This window comes from Oncorhynchus clarkii, chromosome 6 (genome assembly GCF_045791955.1).
Source record: "Oncorhynchus clarkii lewisi isolate Uvic-CL-2024 chromosome 6, UVic_Ocla_1.0, whole genome shotgun sequence".
Lineage (NCBI taxonomy): Eukaryota > Metazoa > Chordata > Actinopteri > Salmoniformes > Salmonidae > Oncorhynchus > Oncorhynchus clarkii.
In genome coordinates this window covers 90189046-90211545 of record NC_092152.1, presented here as the reverse complement: position 1 = coordinate 90211545, position 22500 = coordinate 90189046, and the positions used below count along the sequence as shown (strand labels likewise).

General features: G+C 42.3%; 1 protein-coding gene across 1 annotated transcript in view; it reads right to left on the bottom strand.

Annotated features, from left to right (window-relative positions):
* LOC139411797 (probable E3 ubiquitin-protein ligase HERC1) overlaps window positions 1–22500 on the bottom strand; it is a 287754-nt gene that overhangs the window by 197624 nt on the left and 67630 nt on the right. Inside the window, exons 20-25 of the mRNA XM_071158543.1 lie at window positions 22138–22311; window positions 19458–19572; window positions 17317–17437; window positions 14016–14187; window positions 8019–8135; window positions 1537–1774 (exon numbers count right to left, since the gene is read on the bottom strand). Of these exons, the coding sequence (XP_071014644.1) occupies window positions 1537–1774; window positions 8019–8135; window positions 14016–14187; window positions 17317–17437; window positions 19458–19572; window positions 22138–22311 (937 nt within the window). The remainder of the gene's footprint in view (window positions 1–1536; window positions 1775–8018; window positions 8136–14015; window positions 14188–17316; window positions 17438–19457; window positions 19573–22137; window positions 22312–22500) is intronic.

Here is a 22500-nt window from a genome sequence, read left to right as displayed (position 1 = left end):
ACACAGTCAGAACTACACAGACCACAGTCAGAACTACACAGGCCACAGTCAGAACTACACAGACCAGACAGTCAGAACTACACAGACCACAGTCAGAACTACACAGACCACAGTCAGAACTACACAGACCACAGTTAGAACTACACAGACCAGACAGTCAGAACTACACAGACCACAGTCAGAACTACACAGACCAGACAGTCAGAACTACACAGGCCACAGTCAGAACCACACAGACCACAGTTAGAACTACACAGACCACAGTCAGAACTACACAGACCAGACAGTCAGAACTACACAGGCCACAGTCAGAACTACACAGACCACAGTCAGAACTACACAGACCACAGTCAGAACTACACAGACCACAGTCAGAACTACACAGACCAGACAGTCAGAACTACACAGACCACAGTCAGAACTACACAGACCATAGAGTCAGAACTACACAGACCAGACAGTCAGAACTACACAGGCCACAGTCAGAACTACACAGACCAGACAGTCAGAACTACACAGGCCACAGTCAGAACTACACAGACCACAGTCAGAACTACACAGACCACAGTCAGAACTACACAGACCACAGTCAGAACTACACAGACCACAGTCAGAACTACACAGACCACAGTCAGAACTACACAGACCACAGTCAGAACTACACAGACCACAGTCAGAACTACACAGACCACAGTCAGTACACAGACCACAGTCAGAACTACACAGACCACAGTCAGAACTACACAGACCACAGTCAGAACTACACAGACCACAGTCAGAACTACACAGGCCACAGTCAGAACTACACAGACCAGACAGTCAGAACTACACAGACCACAGTCAGAACTACACAGACCACAGTCAGTACACAGACCACAGTCAGTACACAGACCACAGTCAGAACTACACAGACCACAGTCAGTACACAGACCACAGTCAGAACTACACAGACCACAGTCAGAACTACACAGACCACAGTCAGAACTACACAGACCACAGTCAGAACTACACAGACCAGACAGTCAGAACTACACAGACCACAGTCAGAACTACACAGACCACAGTCAGAACTACACAGGCCACAGTCAGAACTACACAGACCAGACAGTCAGAACTACACAGACCACAGTCAGAACTACACAGACCACAGTCAGTACACAGACCACAGTCAGTACACAGACCACAGTCAGAACTACACAGACCACAGTCAGAACTACACAGGCCACAGTCAGAACTACACAGACCACAGTCAGAACTACACAGACCACAGTCAGAACTACACAGACCAGACAGTCAGAACTACACAGACCACAGTCAGAACTACACAGACCACAGTCAGTACACAGACCACAGTCAGTACACAGACCACAGTCAGTACTACACAGACCAGACATCCAGTACTACACAGACCAGACAGTCAGAATTACACAGACCAGACAGTCAGAACTACACAGAACAGACCATACAGTCAGAACTACACAGACCACAGTCAGAACTACACAGACCAGACAGTCATAGAAGTTGCGTTGTTCTGACCTGGTCATGAAGCCCGTCCCGTCCTGCTGTCCCTGTCCGGCTGACTGGAAGCTGCCGTGTCCTTCGTCCTGCTGCTTCCCCAGTTCCCCCAGTACAGGGCTGACCCCCAGCACCAGCAGAGCACAGCGGTGGACCACAGAGTTACAGGCGGCTGTGTACAGGTCCTGTCCCTCAGGCAGCCCCGTACAGCCGTCTCTCCCGTGATGCTCCTCCTGGGATGTCGAGGCCTCCGCCTCCCCTGGTAACAATAACACACTGTTAATATAGAAAGGGTCATTTCACTGGAGGAGAAAAGGCGCGCTTGCTTCTGCTGTCCAAAACTATCAGTCTGAAGGACGATGAATATTTAGAGTGGTTTGTAGCAAGTATATATAATCAATAATACATGAGATACTTTAAAGTGCTTTTATAAAACCTAAATCGAAAGTATTTTACAATAAGCAACCATACGTTACAACCGTACAAACCCATACATTACAACCATACAAAACCATACAAAACCATACATTACAACCATACAAAACCACACGTTACAACCATACAAAACCACACGTTACAACCATACAAAACCATACATTACAACCATACAAAACCATACATTACAACCATACAAAACCATACATTACAACCATACATTACAACCATACAAAACCATACATTACAACCATACAAAACCACACGTTAAACAACCATACAAAACCATACATTACAACCATACAAAACCATACATTACAACCATACAAAACCATACAAAACCATACATTACAACCATACAAAACCATACATTACAACCATACAAAACCATACATTACAACCATACAAAACCATACAAAACCATACATTACAACCATACAAAACCATACATTACAACCATACAAAACCATACATTACAACCATACAAAACCATACATTACAACCATACAAAACCACACATTACAACCATACATTACAACCATAAAAAACCATACATTACAACCATACAAAACCATACATTACAACCATACAAAACCATACATTACAACCATACAAAACCATACAAAACCATACATTACAACCATACAAAACCATACATTACAACCATACAAAACCATACATTACAACCATACAAATCCATACATTACAACCATACAAAACCACACATTACAACCATACAAAACCATACAAAACCATACATTACAACCATACAAAACCATACATTACAACCATACAAAACCATACATTACAACCACACAAAACCACACATTACAACCATACATTACAACCATACCAAACCATACATTACAACCATACAAAACCATACATTACAACCACACAAAACCACACATTACAACCATAAATTACAACCATACAAAACCACACATTACAACCATACAAACCCATACATTACAACCATACCAAACCATACATTACAACCATACAAAACCATACATTACAACCATACAAAACCACACATTACAACCATACATTACAACCATACAAAACCATACATTACAACCATGCAAAACCATACATTACAACCATACAAAACCATACATTACAACCATACAAAACCATACATTACAACCATACAAAACCATACATTACAACCATACAAAACCACACATTACAACCATACATTACAACCATACAAAACCATACATTACAACCATGCAAAACCATACATTACAACCATACAAAACCATACATTACAACCATACAAAACCACACATTACAACCATACATTACAACCATACCAAACCATACATTACAACCATACAAAACCATACATTACAACCATACAAAACCACACAAAACCACATGTTAAACAACCATACAAAACCACACATTACAACCATACAAAACCACACGTTACAACCATACATTACAACCATACAAAACCACACATTACAACCATACAAAACCACACATTACAACCATACATTACAACCATACAAAACCATACATTACAACCATACATTACAACCATACAAAACCATACATTACAACCATACAAAACCACACATTACAACCATACATTACAACCATACAAAACCATACATTACAACCATACAAAACCATACATTACAACCATACATTACAACCATACAAAACCATACATTACAACCATACAAAACCATACATTACAACCATACAAAACCATACAAAACCATACAAAACCATACATTACAACCATACAAAACCATACATTACAACCATACAAAACCATACACAACCATACAAAACCATACATTACAACCATACAAAACCATACATTACAACCATACAAAACCACACATTACAACCATACAAACCCATACATTACAACCATACAAAACCACACAAAACCATACATTACAACCATACAAAACCACACATTACAACCATACAAAACCACACGTTAAACAACCATACAAAACCACACGTTACAACCATACATTACAACCATACATTACAACCATACAAAACCATACATTACAACCATACAAAACCATACATTACAACCATACATTACAACCATACAAAACCATACATTACAACCATACAAAACCATACATTACAACCATACAAAACCACACATTACAACCATACAAACCCATACATTACAACCATACAAAACCACACAAAACCATACATTACAACCATACAAAACCACACATTACAACCATACAAAACCACACATTACAACCATACAAAACCACACGTTAAACAACCATACAAAACCACACATTACAACCATACAAAACCACACATTACAACCATACAAAACCATACATTACAACCATACAAAACCTTACATTACAACCATACATTACAACCATACAAAACCATACAAAACCATACATTACAACCATACAAAACCACACGTTAAACAACCATACAAAACCATACATTACAACCATACAAAACCACACATTACAACCATACATTACAACCATACAAAACCATACATTACAACCATACAAAACCAAACATTACAACCATACATTACAACTGTACAAAACCATACATTACAACCATACAAAACCATACATTACAACCGCACAAAACCATACAAAACCACACATTACAACCATACAAAACCACACGTTAAACAACCATACAAAACCATACATTACAACCATACAAAACCACACGTTAAACAACCATACAAAACCATACATTACAACCATACAAAACCACACATTACCAACCATACGTTACAACCTTCCCCACCTCCTCATAGTTACATATTATATTATACTGAAATAACCTTCCCACCTCCTCATAGTTACATATTATATTATACTGAAATAACCTTCCCACCTCCTCATAATTACATATTATATTATACTGAAATAACCTTCCCCACCTCCTCATAGTTACATATTATATTATACTGAAATAACCTTCCCACCTCCTCATAATTACATATTATATTATACTGAAATAACCTTCCCCACCTCCTCATAGTTACATATTATATTATACTGAAATAACCTTCCCCACCTCCTCATAGTTACATATTATATTATACTGAAATAACCTTCCCCACCTCCTCATAGTTACATATTATATTATACTGAAATAACCTTCCCCACCTCCTCATAGTTACATATTATATTATACTGAAATAACCTTCCCCACCTCCTCATAGTTACATATTATATTATACTGAAATAACCTTCCCCACCTCCTCATAGTTACATATTATACTGAAATAACCTTCCCCACCTCCTCATAGTTACATATTATATTATACTGAAATAACCTTCCCCACCTCCTCATAGTTACATATTATATTATACTGAAATAACCTTCCCCACCTCCTCATAGTTACATATTATATTATACTGAAATAACCTTCCCCACCTCCTCATAGTTACATATTATATTATACTGAAATAACCTTCCCACCTCCTCATAGTTACATATTATATTATACTGAAATAACCTTCCCCACCTCCTCATAGTTACATATTATATTATACTGAAATAACCTTCCCCACCTCCTCATAGTTACATATTATATTATACTGAAATAACCTTCCCCACCTCCTCATAGTTACATATTATATTATACTGAAATAACCTTCCCCACCTCCTCATAGTTACATACTATATTATACTGAAATAACCTTCCCCACCTCCTCATAGTTACATATTATATTATACTGAAATAACCTTCCCCACCTCCTCATAGTTACATATTATATTATACTGAAATAACCTTCCCCACCTCCTCATAGTTACATATTATATTATACTGAAATAACCTTCCCCACCTCCTCATAGTTACATATTATATTATACTGAAATAACCTTCCCCACCTCCTCATAGTTACATATTATATTATACTGAAATAACCTTCCCCACCTCCTCATAGTTACATATTATATTATACTGAAATAACCTTCCCCACCTCCTCATAGTTACATATTATACTGAAATAACCTTCCCCACCTCCTCATAGTTACATATTATATTATACTGAAATAACCTTCCCCACCTCCTCATAGTTACATATTATATTATACTGAAATAACCTTCCCCACCTCCTCATAGTTACATATTATATTATATTATACTGAAATAACCTTCCCCACCTCCTCATAGTTACATATTATATTATACTGAAATAACCTTCCCCACCTCCTCATAGTTACATATTATATTATACTGAAATAACCTTCCCCACCTCCTCATAGTTACATATTATATTATACTGAAATAACCTTCCCACCTCCTCATAGTTACATATTATATTATACTGAAATAACCTTCCCCACCTCCTCATAGTTACATATTATATTATACTGAAATAACCTTCCCCACCTCCTCATAGTTACATATTATATTATACTGAAATAACCTTCCCCACCTCCTCATAGTTACATATTATATTATACTGAAATAACCTTCCCCACCTCCTCATAGTTACATATTATATTATACTGAAATAACCTTCCCCACCTCCTCATAGTTACATATTATATTATACTGAAATAACCTTCCCCACCTCCTCATAGTTACATATTATATTATACTGAAATAACCTTCCCCACCTCCTCATAGTTACATATTATATTATACTGAAATAACCTTCCCCACCTCCTCATAGTTACATCTTATATTATACTGAAATAACCTTCCCCACCTCCTCATAGTTACATATTATATTATACTGAAATAACCTTCCCCACCTCCTCATAGTTACATATTATATTATACTGAAATAACCTTCCCCACCTCCTCATAGTTACATATTATATTATACTGAAATAACCTTCCCCACCTCCTCATAGTTACATATTATATTATACTGAAATAACCTTCCCCACCTCCTCATAGTTACATATTATACTGAAATAACCTTCCCCACCTCCTCATAGTTACATATTATATTATACTGAAATAACCTTCCCCACCTCCTCATAGTTACATATTATATTATACTGAAATAACCTTCCCCACCTCCTCATAGTTACATATTATATTATACTGAAATAACCTTCCCCACCTCCTCATAGTTACATATTATATTATACTGAAATAACCTTCCCCACCTCCTCATAGTTACATATTATATTATACTGAAATAACCTTCCCCACCTCCTCATAGTTACATATTATATTATACTGAAATAACCTTCCCCACCTCCTCATAGTTACATATTATATTATACTGAAATAACCTTCCCCACCTCCTCATAGTTACATATTATATTATACTGAAATAACCTTCCCCACCTCCTCATAGTTACATATTATATTATACTGAAATAACCTTCCCCACCTCCTCATAGTTACATACTATATTATACTGAAATAACCTTCCCCACCTCCTCATAGTTACATATTATATTATACTGAAATAACCTTCCCCACCTCCTCATAGTTACATATTATATTATACTGAAATAACCTTCCCCACCTCCTCATAGTTACATATTATATTATACTGAAATAACCTTCCCCACCTCCTCATAGTTACATATTATATTATACTGAAATAACCTTCCCCACCTCCTCATAGTTACATATTATATTATACTGAAATAACCTTCCCCACCTCCTCATAGTTACATATTATATTATACTGAAATAACCTTCCCCACCTCCTCATAGTTACATATTATACTGAAATAACCTTCCCCACCACCTCATAGTTACATATTATATTATACTGAAATAACCTTCCCCACCTCCTCATAGTTACATATTATATTATACTGAAATAACCTTCCCCACCTCCTCATAGTTACATATTATATTATACTGAAATAACTTTCCCCACCACCACCCCTCCTTTTCCATCTCCCCCTCCTCCACCTCCTCCCCTTACCTCCCCCTCCTCCTCCTCCCCTTACCTCCCCCTCCTCCTCCTTCACTTACCTCCCTCTCCTCCTCCTCCTTCACTTACCTCCATCTCCTCCTCCACCTCCTCCTTCCCTTACCACCCCCTCCACCACCTCCTTACCTCCCCCTCCTCCTTCCCTCCCCCTCCAACTCCTCCTTCCCTTACCTCCCCCTCCTCCTCTGGTTCCTCCTGAGGTCAGGCCTCCCCCGGCGCTGCTGCTGGCCCTCTCCCTCTCTCGGCTCCTCGCCGCCTCCCGCGCTGAGAGGAAACATTGAAAGATTTCTGTGCCGTGCGACAGACAGACACAGAGAGACATCACACAGGGCGCTGGGTTAAAAGGGAAGCTGTGTGACGAACCACGCCGTGGCGTAGGTCAATGAGGCTCTAACCCAGGCTAGTCCTGCCAGACTACAGTAAGACTCATTCAAGGCTCTAACCCAGGCTAGTCCTGCCAGACTACACTAAGACTCATTCAAGGCTGTACAACCTAGGTCCCCTTGTCCTATCCCTGTACCTTTGTCCTATCCCTGTACCGTTGTCCTATCCCTGTACCTATCCCTGTACCTTTGTCCTATCCCTGTACCTTTGTCCTATCCCTGTACCTTTGTCCTATCCCTGTACCTATCCCTGTACATTTGTCCTATCCCTGTACCTTTGTCCTATCCCTGTACCTTTGTCCTATCCCTGTACCTTTGTCCTATCCCTGTACCGTTGTCCTATCCCTGTACCTATCCCTATACCTTTGTCCTATCCTTTGTCCTATCCCTGTACCTTTGTCCTATCCCTGTACATTTGTCCTATCCCTGTACCTTTGTCCTATCCCTGTACATATCCCTGTACCTTTGTCCTATCCTTTGTCCTATCCCTGTACCTTTGTCCTATCCCTGTACCTTTGCCCTATCCCTGTACCTATCCCTGTACATTTGTCCTATCCCTGTACCTTTGTCCTATCCCTGTACCTATCCCTGTACCTTTGTCCTATCCTTTGTCCTATCCCTGTACCTTTGTCCTATCCCTGTACCTTTGCCCTATCCCTGTACCTATCCCTGTACATTTGTCCTATCCCTGTACCTTTGTCCTATCCCTGTACCTATCCCTGTACCTTTGTCCTATCCTTTGTCCTATCCCTGTACCTTTGTCCTATCCCTGTACCTATCTCTGTACGTTTGTCCTATCCCTGTACCTATCCCTGTACATTTGCCCTATCCCTGTACCTTTGTCCTATCCCTGTACCTTTGTCCTATCCCTGTACATTTGTCCTATCCCTGTACCTTTGTCCTATCCCTGTACCTTTGTCCTATCCCTGTACCTATCCCTGTACATTTGTCCTATCCCTGTACCTTTGTCCTATCCCTGTACCTATCCCTGTACCTTTGTCCTATCCTTTGTCCTATCCCTGTACCTTTGTCCTATTCCCTGTACCTTTGTCCTATCCCTGTACCTTTGTCCTATCCCTGTACCTATCCCTGTACCTTTGTCCTATCCTTTGTCCTATCCCTGTACCTTTGTCCTATTCCCTGTACCTTTGTCCTATCCCTGTACCTTTGTCCTATCCCTGTACCTATCCCTGTACCTTTGTCCTATCCCTGTACCTTTGTCCTATCCCTGTACCTTTGTCCTATCCCTGTACCTTTGTCCTATCCCCTGTACCTATCCCTGTACCTTTGTCCTATCCTTTGTCCTATCCCTGTACCTTTGTCCTATTCCCTGTACCTTTGTCCTATCCTTTGTCCTATCCCTGTACCTTTGTCCTATCCCTGTACCTTTGTCCTATCCTTTGTCCTATCCCTGTACCTTTGTCCTATCCCTGTACCTTTGCCCTATCCCTGTACCTATCCCTGTACATTTGTCCTATCCCTGTACCTTTGTCCTATCCCTGTACCTATCCCTGTACCTTTGTCCTATCCTTTGTCCTATCCCTGTACCTTTGTCCTATCCCTGTACCTTTGCCCTATCCCTGTACCTATCCCTGTACATTTGTCCTATCCCTGTACCTTTGTCCTATCCCTGTACCTATCCCTGTACCTTTGTCCTATCCTTTGTCCTATCCCTGTACCTTTGTCCTATCCCTGTACCTATCTCTGTACGTTTGTCCTATCCCTGTACCTATCCCTGTACATTTGCCCTATCCCTGTACCTTTGTCCTATCCCTGTACCTTTGTCCTATCCCTGTACATTTGTCCTATCCCTGTACCTTTGTCCTATCCCTGTACCTTTGTCCTATCCCTGTACCTATCCCTGTACATTTGTCCTATCCCTGTACCTTTGTCCTATCCCTGTACCTATCCCTGTACCTTTGTCCTATCCTTTGTCCTATCCCTGTACCTTTGTCCTATTCCCTGTACCTTTGTCCTATCCCTGTACCTTTGTCCTATCCCTGTACCTATCCCTGTACCTTTGTCCTATCCTTTGTCCTATCCCTGTACCTTTGTCCTATTCCCTGTACCTTTGTCCTATCCCTGTACCTTTGTCCTATCCCTGTACCTATCCCTGTACCTTTGTCCTATCCCTGTACCTTTGTCCTATCCCTGTACCTTTGTCCTATCCCTGTACCTTTGTCCTATCCCCTGTACCTATCCCTGTACCTTTGTCCTATCCTTTGTCCTATCCCTGTACCTTTGTCCTATTCCCTGTACCTTTGTCCTATCCTTTGTCCTATCCCTGTACCTTTGTCCTATCCCTGTACCTTTGTCCTATCCTTTGTCCTATCCCTGTACCTTTGTCCTATTCCCTGTACCTTTGTCCTATCCCTGTACCTTTGTCCTATCCCTGTACCTATCCCTGTACCTTTGTCCTATCCTTTGTCCTATCCCTGTACCTTTGTCCTATTCCCTGTACCTTTGTCCTATCCCTGTACCTTTGTCCTATCCCTGTACCTATCTCTGTACGTTTGTCCTATCCCTGTACCTATCCCTGAACCTTTGTCCTATCCCTGTACCTTTGTCCTATCCCTGTACCTTTGTCCTATCCCTCTACCTTTGTCCTATCCCCTGTACCTATCCCTGTACCTTTGTCCTATCCCTGTGCCTTTGTCCTATCCCTGTACCTATCCCTGTACCTTTGTCCTATCCCTGTACCTTTGTCCTATCCCTGTACCTTTGTCCTATCCCTGTACCTATCCCTGTACCTTTGTCCTATTCCCTGTACCTTTGTCCTATCCCTGTACCTTTGTCCTATCCCTGTACCTATCCCTGTACCTTCGTCCTATTCCCTGTACCTTTGTCCTATCCCTGTACCTTTGTCCTATCCCTGTACCTTTGTCCTATCCCTGTACCTATCCCTGTACCTTCGTCCTATTCCCTGTACCTTTGTCCTATCCCTGTACCTTTGTCCTATACCTGTACCTTTGGGAGCCCATTGGTCGGCTAGGTGGAGCCATAGCCCTGCTATTGATTACAGCTATTGGGTTTGAACTGGTGGCACCGTAGGTCAGGAGAAGGAGCTAGGTGCTATTTTGAACCGTAAATACAAGTCCTCATTCCTTCTCATAATAGACCTCGCAGATTTGTTTTGGAGCAAACATCAAATCAAATATTATTGGGACTGAACTTGTCCAACGGTTAGCCAGAGTTACAGAGACAGATGTGGCATGCAGCAACGAGGTCAACACCTGACAAACTGGTATAAACCGCAGGTCAACTCCACGCTGATATGTGTGTTTTCAGCTGTTACTGAAGACGTTTTAACTGTAGTTTCCTCGTCACCTCCTCCGTTTGTAGTAACGACCTGTAGTCTACGCTGCTATCACATCGACATCCCTTTCACTAGAAATACAACCCCCTGCTGTGCAACAGAGATCAACGTCTGATTGCGGTTGGTTTGTGCTCTCCCGTTACCCGGGATCTTGGTTGGCTCATTTAACTGACCATTGCTTTAGACTCTATATATGGACCAAAAAGGTCACGGTAAAATCTAAACTAGCATCCATCTTCTCCCTCTCCCATGCATTCACTCCCTGCATGTGCTCTTGAGTGTTTAAAACATATTCAGTCCAAGTGAATTCAGGGAGGAAGAGGAAGATGTGTCTGCTAGATAGCAGTGTGTTCAGTGACAGTCTGGTAGGTAGCAGTGTGTTCAGTGACAGTCTATTCAGTGACAGTCTGCTATGTAGCAGTGTGTTCAGTGACAGTCTGCTAGGTAGCAGTGTGTTCAGTGACAGTCTGCTAGATAGCAGTGTGTTCAGTGACAGTCTGCTAGGTAGCAGTGTGTTCAGTGACAGTCTGCTAGATAGCAGTGTGTTCAGTGACAGTCTGCTAGGTAGAAGTGTGTTCAGTGACAGTCTATTCAGTGACAGTCTGCTAGGTAGAAGTGTGTTCAGTGACAGTCTGCTAGGTAGAAGTGTGTTCAGTGACAGTCTGCTAGGTAGCAGTGTGTTCAGTGACAGTCTGCTAGGTAGCAGTGTGTTCAGTGACAGTCTGCTAGGTAGCAGTGTGTTCAGTGACAGTCTGCTAGATAGCAGTGTGTTCAGTGACAGTCTGCTAGGTAGCAGTGTGTTCAGTGACAGTCTATTCAGTGACAGTCTGGTAGGTAGCAGTGTGTTCAGTGACAGTGTTCAGTGACAGTCTGCTAGGTAGCAGTGTGTTCAGTGACAGTCTATTCAGTGACAGTCTGGTAGGTAGCAGTGTGTTCAGTGACAGTGTTCAGTGACAGTCTGCTAGGTAGCAGTGTGTTCAGTGACAGTCTATTCAGTGACAGTCTGGTAGGTAGCAGTGTGTTCAGTGACAGTCTATTCAGTGACAGTCTGGTAGGTAGCAGTGTGTTCAGTGACAGTGCTCAGTGACAGTCTGGTAGGTAGCAGTGTGTTCAGTGACAGTCTATTCAGTGACAGTCTGCTAGGTAGCAGTGTGTTCAGTGACAGTCTGCTAGGTAGCAGTGTGTTCAGTGACAGTCTGCTAGGTAGCAGTGTGTTCAGTGACAGTCTGCTAGGTAGCAGTGTGTTCAGTGACAGTCTGCTATGTAGCAGTGTGTTCAGTGACAGTCTGCTAGGTAGCAGTGTGTTCAGTGACAGTCTAGTCAGTGACAGTCTGCTAGGTAGCAGTGTGTTCAGTGACAGTCTAGTCAGTGACAGTCTGCTAGGTAGCAGTGTGTTCAGTGACAGTCTGCTATGTAGCAGTGTGTTTAGTGACAGTCTGCTAGGTAGCAGTGTGTTCAGTGACAGTCTGCTAGGTAGCAGTGTGTTCAGTGACAGTCTATTCAGTGACAGTCTGCTAGGTAGCAGTGTGTTCAGTGACAGTCTGCTATGTAGCAGTGTGTTCAGTGACAGTCTGCTAGGTAGCAGTGTGTTCAGTGACAGTCTGGTAGATAGCAGTGTGTTCAGTGACAGTCTATTCAGTGACAGTCTGCTATGTAGCAGTGTGTTCAGTGACAGTCTGGTAGGTAGCAGTGTGTTCAGTGACAGTCTATTCAGTGACAGTCTGCTATGTAGCAGTGTGTTCAGTGACAGTCTGCTAGGTAGCAGTGTGTTCAGTGACAGTCTATTCAGTGACAGTCTGGTAGGTAGCATTGTGTTCAGTGACAGTCTATTCAGTGACAGTCTGCTATGTAGCAGTGTGTTCAGTGACAGTCTGCTAGGTAGCAGTGTGTTCAGTGACAGTCTATTCAGTGACAGTCTGCTAGATAGCAGTGTGTTCAGTGACAGTCTGCTAGGTAGAAGTGTGTTCAGTGACAGTCTGCTAGGTAGCAGTGTGTTCAGTGACAGTCTGCTAGGTAGCAGTGTGTTCAGTGACAGTCTGCTAGGTAGCAGTGTGTTCAGTGACAGTCTGCTAGATAGCAGTGTGTTCAGTGACAGTCTGCTAGGTAGAAGTGTGTTCAGTGACAGTCTGCTAGGTAGCAGTGTGTTCAGTGACAGTCTGCTAGATAGCAGTGTGTTCAGTGACAGTCTGCTAGGTAGCAGTGTGTTCAGTGACAGTCTGCTAGGTAGCAGTGTGTTCAGTGACAGTCTGCTAGGTAGCAGTGTGTTCAGTGACAGTCTGCTAGGTAGCAGTGTGTTCAGTGACAGTCTGCTAGATAGCAGTGTGTTCAGTGACAGTCTGCTAGGTAGCAGTGTGTTCAGTGACAGTCTGCTAGGTAGCAGTGTGTTCAGTGACAGTCTATTCAGTGACAGTCTGGTAGGAGTACATTCAGTGAGAGTGTTGTGTCATTGCAGTAAAGTGAACCACTCACTCCCAGCGGTCATGACTTCGTGCTCTCTCTCCTCCTCTTCCTCATCTTGCTCCTGATGCACATCCTCCCTTTCTCGGTCCGTCCTCTCTTCTAGCTCCGCCTCCTCGTCGATGGTCCTCGTGAACGAGTGCTCCTGGGGGTCCATCTCCAGCGAGTCCTGATTGTCTGAAATCTGATCGGGCACAACACCGGACACCCGTTAAAAGTGTTGTCACGATACCAGAATATCAGGTTTAGTGTCACGATACCAGAATATCAGGTTTAGTGTCACGATACCAGAATATCAGGTTTAGTGTCACGATACCAGAATATCAGGTTTAGTGTCACGATACCAGAATATCAGGTTTAGTGTCACGATACCAGAATATCAGGTTTAGTGTCACGATACCAGAATATCAGGTTTAGTATCACGATACCAGAATATCAGGTTTAGTGTCACGATACCAGAATATCATGTTTAGTGTCACGATACCAGAATATCAGGTTTAGTGTCACGATACCAGAATATCATGTTTAGTGTCACGATACCAGAATATCAGGTTTAGTATCACGATACCAGAATATCAGGTTTAGTGTCACAATACCAGAATATCAGGTTTAGTATCACGATACCAGAATATCAGGTTTAGTGTCACGATACCAGAATATCAGGTTTAGTATCACGATACCAGAATATCAGGTTTAGTGTCACGATACCAGAATATCAGGTTTAGTGTCACGATACCAGAATATCAGGTTTAGTGTCACGATACCAGAATATCAGGTTTAGTATCACGATACCAGAATATCAGGTTTAGTGTCACAATACCAGAATATCAGGTTTAGTATCACGATACCAGAATATCAGGTTTAGTATCACGATACCAGAATATCAGGTTTAGTGTCACGATACCAGAATATCAGGTTTAGTGTCACGATACTCGATACCGAAAAAAAAACTCAACGATACCACGGCCAAAACATAATGTGTTTTAGCTTAACTTCTTGACCCTGCGTCTCAAGTATGCCCCTGGAAATGCAAATGCGCTACGCTAAATGCTAAATGTACTCGTTACAACTCAATCTTTGATCAAAATTCACAAGCAGGGTATTGAATTAAAGCTACACTCGTTGTGAACCTAGCCAGTAAGTCAGATTTTTAAAATGCTTTTCGGCGAAAGCATCAGAAGCTATTATCTGATAGCATGCACCCCCCAAAATGCCAGCTCGACACGTAAACAACAGATTTTGCGATAGCCGGCGCTACCCAAAACGCAGAAATAAAATATAAAACATTCATTACCTTAGACGAGCTTCTTTCTTGGCACTCCTATATGCCCCATAAACATCACTATTGGGTCTTTTTTTCGTTTAAATCGGTCCATATATACCCAAAATAGCTTTGTATGGAAGCTGTGTCATTCAGAAAAAATCATCGTTTTTAAACGCTGCGTAATTTTTTAAAATTAAAAAAGTCGACGATAAACTTTCACAAAACACTTCGAAATCCTTTTGTAATCCAACTTTAGGTATTAGTAAACGTTTATAATCTATCAAAATGATTACAGGGCGATGTCTCTTCAATAGGTCTTCACTTCAAAAACAATGCCATCTGATATCTCCCTCAACTGCATCCGGGTGAAGACTGGGAAAATGGAGTTCAGATAGAAGGATTTTCCAACAATTAATTCAATTGAAAATTAGGACAATGGCGCCATCGTGCGGAATTTGTATGAATTGCAGGCAGATTGCCATTCAATTCTGTTCTCTTTTAACAACTGGTGGAAGTGACTTATGGAAATTATTTTTTGCTTTCAGAGAGCAGTTTTTCTTGCGTTTTTCAATGAAACACACGATCTGTTATAGTCACAGCCGTGATTTAACCAGTTTTAGAAACTTCAGAGTGTTTTCTATCCACACATACTAATCATATGCATATACTATATTCCTGGCATGAGTAGCAGGACGCTGAAAAGTTATATTAGTTATATATTCTATACTATACTCAATGTATTTCAAAAAATCATGGTACTATCATATTAAATAACAAATATAATATATTCTAAACTATATTCAATTTATATATTTTTTTTAAATTAAATAACAAATATATAATATTCTATACTATATTCAATTTATTTAAAAATATAACACACCATATTAAATAACAGAAGATTACCTTAAATTTCCCAATTCAAAACCATATTTTATAATTACATCTAAACTGTTTTAAAATGTAATTTCATACACATCAGGGTTCATTTGCTCATCTATGGCCACGATATGGAGTCAAATTACTTTCATTAGACCTATGATGAATTATTCATTACAGCTAAACCATTTCATGTACTGTATGAAATGAACAGCTTAGTTCCAAAACGACATCAAAAACATTGAAGCTCATTTCTGAAGCTTCTATAATTGCAATAGTCTACACATGGCATAGAAATACGAAGGATTTGAATCAGCATACTACGATTCCCAGAGTGCATTTCATCTCCCAGGGGGCAGTGCTCCGCCGAGGCCTGCTGGCAGGCTACTGTTCACAAGCCCAGACAAACAGTAAAGTAGTCAAAATATATTTATGTCGTAGCGAAGTCATGAGAGCATTTCACATTATTTTTGGGTTGTAATCACATTATACTGCTCACATGAATGTCACGCTGAATATAACAAATGTAGTTGCTAGTAGAGTAACATTACAATGTCAAGTGTAAAATAGTTTGTCATTTTGTAACTAAACCTCCCTTGCATTGCACTGCTTTGTAACAATCTGATCAGGCACAGTGGAAGACACCCGTCAACAAACACAAACAATCTGATCAGGCACAGTAGAAGACACCCGTCAACAAACACAAACAATCTGATCAGTGCCAAGTACAGGTTTTTTGTGACAAACTATCACAAGGAGACACTAGTGGCATGTTGCACACTGCTAGCATGCTAGTACATACCATAGACCTTTAGACATTGCGCTAACGCTAGTTAGCATTGGCTCACGAAACTACCTCGAACTTCCTTCATACCGGATGCAGAGACATAAAAATAGTATCTACAAGTTCATCTGACTCTGGGGAAGTAAAATAAATAAATAAATCCAGAAGAATCTCTTTAAATTGAACTGAGGACCCGTGGGGGGTTAAGAGGTCAAAGGACTCCATTCTGAAAAGCACCAGCGAAGCATTTCCCGTAAGTGTCTCTAGGATGTAGAGGGGTTTAAGGGTTGATGTGGGAACAAGGCAGCAGACCCTGACGTGGGACTGGAAGGATGTTTCATGGACCAACGGGACCAGTTACCCGAAAGACGAGCCGGGTCACTTACCCTCCTCTCGCGGGAAGACGAGCGTGTCTGGACGGCGTTCATGTTCTTGCAGGCCAGCAGGCGGTTCCTGACCTTGTACACACAACGGTAGACCTCGGCCAGCATCTTACAAGGCTGGTACCTGGTTAGGAAACACACACACAGAGACACACTGACTGGTGAACCCAGCCTGCCACATGAAATAGACCAGGCATGTGTCAAATGACACCATATAGGGCTCCAGAATCCTACTGACCCTGGTCTAATGTAGTGCACTATGTAGGGAATAGGGTGCCAGAGTCCTACTGACCCTGGTCTAATGTAGTGCACTATGTAGGGAATAGGGTGCCAGAGTCCTACTGACCCTGGTCTAAAGTAGTGCACTATGTAGGGAATAGGGTGCCAGAGTCCTACTGACCCTGGTCTAAAGTAGTGCACTATGTAGGGAATAGGGTGCCAGAGTCCTACTGACCCTGGTCTAAAGTAGTGCACTATGTAGGGAATAGGGTGCCAGAATTCTACTGACCCTGGTCTAAAGTAGTGCACTATTTAGGGGAATAGGGTGCAAGAGTCCTACTGACCCTGGTCTAAAGTAGTGCACTATACAGGGAATAGGGCTCGGGTCTATAGTAGTACCACTATATAGGGAATAGGGCTCTGGTCTATAGTGGTACCACTATATAGGGAATAGGGCTCTGGTCTATAGTAGTACCACTATATAGGGAATAGGGCTCTGGTCTATAGTAGTCTACTATATAGGGAATAGGGCTCTGGTCTATAGTAGTACCACTATATAGGGAATAGGGCTCTGGTCTATAGTAGTACCACTATATAGGGAATAGGGCTCTGGTCTATAGTAGTACCACTATATAGGGAATAGGGCACTGGTCTATAGCAATACCACTATATAGGGAATAGGGCTCTGGTCTATAGTAGTACCACTATATAGGGAATAGGGCTCTGGTCTATAGCAGTACCACTATATAGGGAATAGGGCTCTGGTCTATAGTAGTACCACTATATAGGGAATAGGGCTCTGGTCTATAGTAGTGTACTATATAGGGAATAGGGCTCTGGTCTATAGTAGTAGCACTATATAGGGAATAGGGCTCTGGTCTATAGTAGTGTACTATATAGGGAATAGGGCTCTGGTCTATAGCAGTACCACTATATAGGGAATAGGGCTCTGGTCTATAGTAGTACCACTATATAGGGAATAGGGCTCTGGTCTATAGTAGTGTACTATATAGGGAATAGGGCTCTGGTCTATAGTAGTAGCACTATATAGGGAATAGGGCTCTGGTCTATAGTAGTACCACTATATAGGGAATAGGGCTCTGGTCTATAGTAGTGTACTATATAGGGAATAGGGCTTTGGTCTATAGTAGTGTACTATATAGGGAATAGGGCTCTGGTCTATAGTAGTACCATTATATAGGGAATAGGGCTCTGGTCTATAGTAGTGTACTATATAGGGAATAGGGCTCTGGTCTATAGTAGCACCACTATATAGGGCTCTTGTCTATAGTAGTGTACTATATAGGGAATAGGGCTCTGGTCTAAAGTAGTACACTATATAGGCAATAGGGCTCTGGTCTATAGTAGTGTACTATATAGGAAATAGGATTCTGGTCTATAGTAGTACCACTATATAGGGAATAGGGCTCTGGTCTATAGTAGTGTACTATATAGGGCATAGGGCTCTGGTTTATAGCAGTGCACTATATAAGGAATTGGGCTCTGGTCTATAGCAGTGCCACTATATAAGGAATTGGGCTCTGGTCTATAGTAGTGTACTATATAGGGAATAGGGCTCTGGTCTATAGCAGTGCACTATATAGGGAATAGGACTCTTGTCTATAGTAGTACCACTATATAGGGAATAGGGCTCTGGTCTATAGTAGTACCACTATATAGGGAATAGGGCCCTGGTCTATAGTAGTACCACTATATAGGGAATAGGGCTCTGGTCTATAGTAGTACCACTATATAGGGAATAGGGCTCTGGTCTATAGTAGTACCACTATATAGGGCTCTGGTCTATAGTAGTACCACTATATAGGGAATAGGGCTCTGGTCTATAGTAGTACCACTATATAGGGCTCTGGTCTATAGGGCGCCATTGGGAAGGCAGAACCATGATGGGTGTGCAGTAGAATTACCTGCCCTCTCCACAGGCTTGGCCCAGCAGGCCGGTGTGCTTCAGCAGAGCAGCCAGGACAAACCTGGACACGGTGTCCAATAAGGTCTCATTACAGAGAGAGGCGTTGTCCCAGTCTGGAACACAAACACATGGACATCACTACATGTCACAGCAGCACTAATACACTGCTTATTCTACACTACTAATCTGTCATGAAAGAAAGATGGATGCCCACACACTGCTGGATGCTCCATGACACGGAATGAACTGAAAAGAAACAGAATAAACTGTGGGAGCATTTAGCAGAGAGCGGGCATCACTCAATAGACTGATTCAACTGTGGGAGCATTTAACAGAGACTGGGCATCACTCAATAGACTGATTCAACTGTGGGAGCATTTAACAGAGAGCGGGCATCACTCAATAGACTGATTCAACTGTGGGAGCATTCAACAGAGACTGGGCATCACTCAATAGACTGTGGGAGCATTTAGCAGAGACTGGGCATCACTCAATAGACTGATTCAACTGTGGGAGCATTTAACAGAGAGCGGGCATCACTCAATAGACTGTGGGAGCATTTAACAGAGACTGGGCATCACTCAATAGACTGATTCAACTGTGGGAGCATTCAACAGAGACTGGGCATCACTCAATAGACTGTGGGAGCATTTAGCAGAGACTGGGCATCACTCAATAGACTGATTCAACTGTGGGAGCATTTAACAGAGAGCGGGCATCACTCAATAGACTGTGGGAGCATTTAGCAGAGACTGGGCATCACTCAATAGACTGTGGGAGCATTTAGCAGAGACTGGGCATCACTCAATAGACTGTGGGAGCATTTAGCAGAGACTGGGCATCACTCAATAGACTGATTCAACTGTGGGAGCATGTAACAGAGAGCGGGCATCACTCAATAAACTGTGGGAGCATTTAACAGAGAGCGGGCATCACTCAATAAACTGAATAAACTGTGGGAGCATTCAACAGAGACTGGGCATCACTCAATAGACTGATTCAACTGTGGGAGCATTTAACAGAGAGCGGGCATCACTCAATAAACTGTGGGAGCATTTAACAGAGAGCGGGCATCACTCAATAAACTGTGCGAGCATTCAGCAGAGAGCGGGCATCACTCAAACTGTGGGAGAATTCAACAGAGAGTGGACATCACTCAATAAACTGAATAAATTGTGGGAGCATTTAACAGAGAGCGGGCATCACTCAATAAACTGAATAAACTGTGGGAGCATTCAACAGTGAGCGGGCATCACTCAAACAGTGGGAGCATTCAACAGAGAGCGGGCATCACTCAAACTGTAGGAGCATTCAACAGAGAGCGGGCATCACTCTAACAGTGGGAGCATTCAACAGAGAGCGGGCATCACTCAATAAACTGAATAAACTGTGGGAGCATTTAACAGAGAGCGGGAATCCCTCAAAAAACGTGGGAGCATTTAACAGAGAGCGGGCATCACTCAATAAACTGAATAAACAGTGGGAGCAAACAACAGAGAGCAGGCATCACTCAATAAACTGTGGGAGCATTCAACAGAGATCGGGCATCACTCAAACAACTGTGGGAGCATTCAACAGAGAGCAGGCATCACTCAAACTGTGGGAGCATTCAACAGAGAGTGGGCATCACTCAAACTGTGGGAGCATTTAACAGAGAGCGGGCATCACTCAAACTGTGGGAGCATGTAACAGAGAGCAGGCATCACTCAATCTGTGGGAGCATTCAACAGAGAGCAGGGATCACTCAATAAACTGTGGGAGCATTCAACAGAGAGCGGGCATCACTCAATAAACTGAATAAACTGTGGGAAAATTCAACAGAGAGCAGGCATCACTCAATAAACTATGGGAGCATTCAACAGAGAGCGGGCATTACTCAAAAAACTGTGGGAGCATTCAACAGAGAGCGGGCATCACTCAATAAATTGTGGGAGCATTTAACAGAGAGCAGGCATCAGTCAATAAACTGAATAAACTGTGGGAGCATTTAACAGAGAGCGGGAATCCCTCAAAAAACGTGGGAGCATTTAACAGAGAGCGGGCATCACTCAATAAACTGAATAAACAGTGGGAGCAAACAACAGAGAGCAGGCATCACTCAATAAACTGTGGGAGCATTCAACAGAGATCGGGCATCACTCAAACAGCTGTGGGAGCATTCAACAGAGAGCAGGCATCACTCAAACTGTGGGAGCATTCAACAGAGAGTGGGCATCACTCAAACTGTGGGAGCATTTAACAGAGAGCGGGCATCACTCAAACTGTGGGAGCATGTAACAGAGAGCAGGCATCACTCAATCTGTGGGAGCATTCAACAGAGAGCAGGGATCACTCAATAAACTGTGGGAGCATTCAACAGAGAGCGGGCATCACTCAATAAACTGAATAAACTGTGGGAAAATTCAACAGAGAGCAGGCATCACTCAATAAACTATGGGAGCATTCAACAGAGAGCGGGCATTACTCAAAAAACTGTGGGAGCATTCAACAGAGAGCGGGCATCACTCAATAAATTGTGGGAGCATTTAACAGAGAGCGGGCATCAGTCAATAAACTGAATAAACTGTGGGAGCATTCAACAGAGAGCAGGCATCACTCAATAGTATCATGTATTATAGTTCCACCCCCCCCCACCCCTCATGTATTATAGTTCCCCCAGATCCACCCCCCCCCAGTACCTTTGCTGGTGGCGTAATCCTGCATGTTGCTCCAGAGACTGTTGGTGGGTTCCTTAGTGGAGCCCAGGGCCAGCTCCACCAGGACGCTCATGTCTGCTCTCAGAGGACAGTCAACTGGTTTCTGCTCCTCGTTACCTGAGAGGGCCTCCTCTAACAGCCAGCTGATGCAGTTATCTAGACAGTACGGACCAGCATCGTCAGAGAATAAATAAAACAGATCAGAATGAAAATAAATCAGATAGGAACCACTTCTAACTGTTATCTAGAGGGGGGGTCATCAGATAGGACCACTTCTAACTGTTATCTAGAGGGGAGGTCATCAGATAGGACCACTTCTAACTGTTATCTAGAGGGGGGGTCATC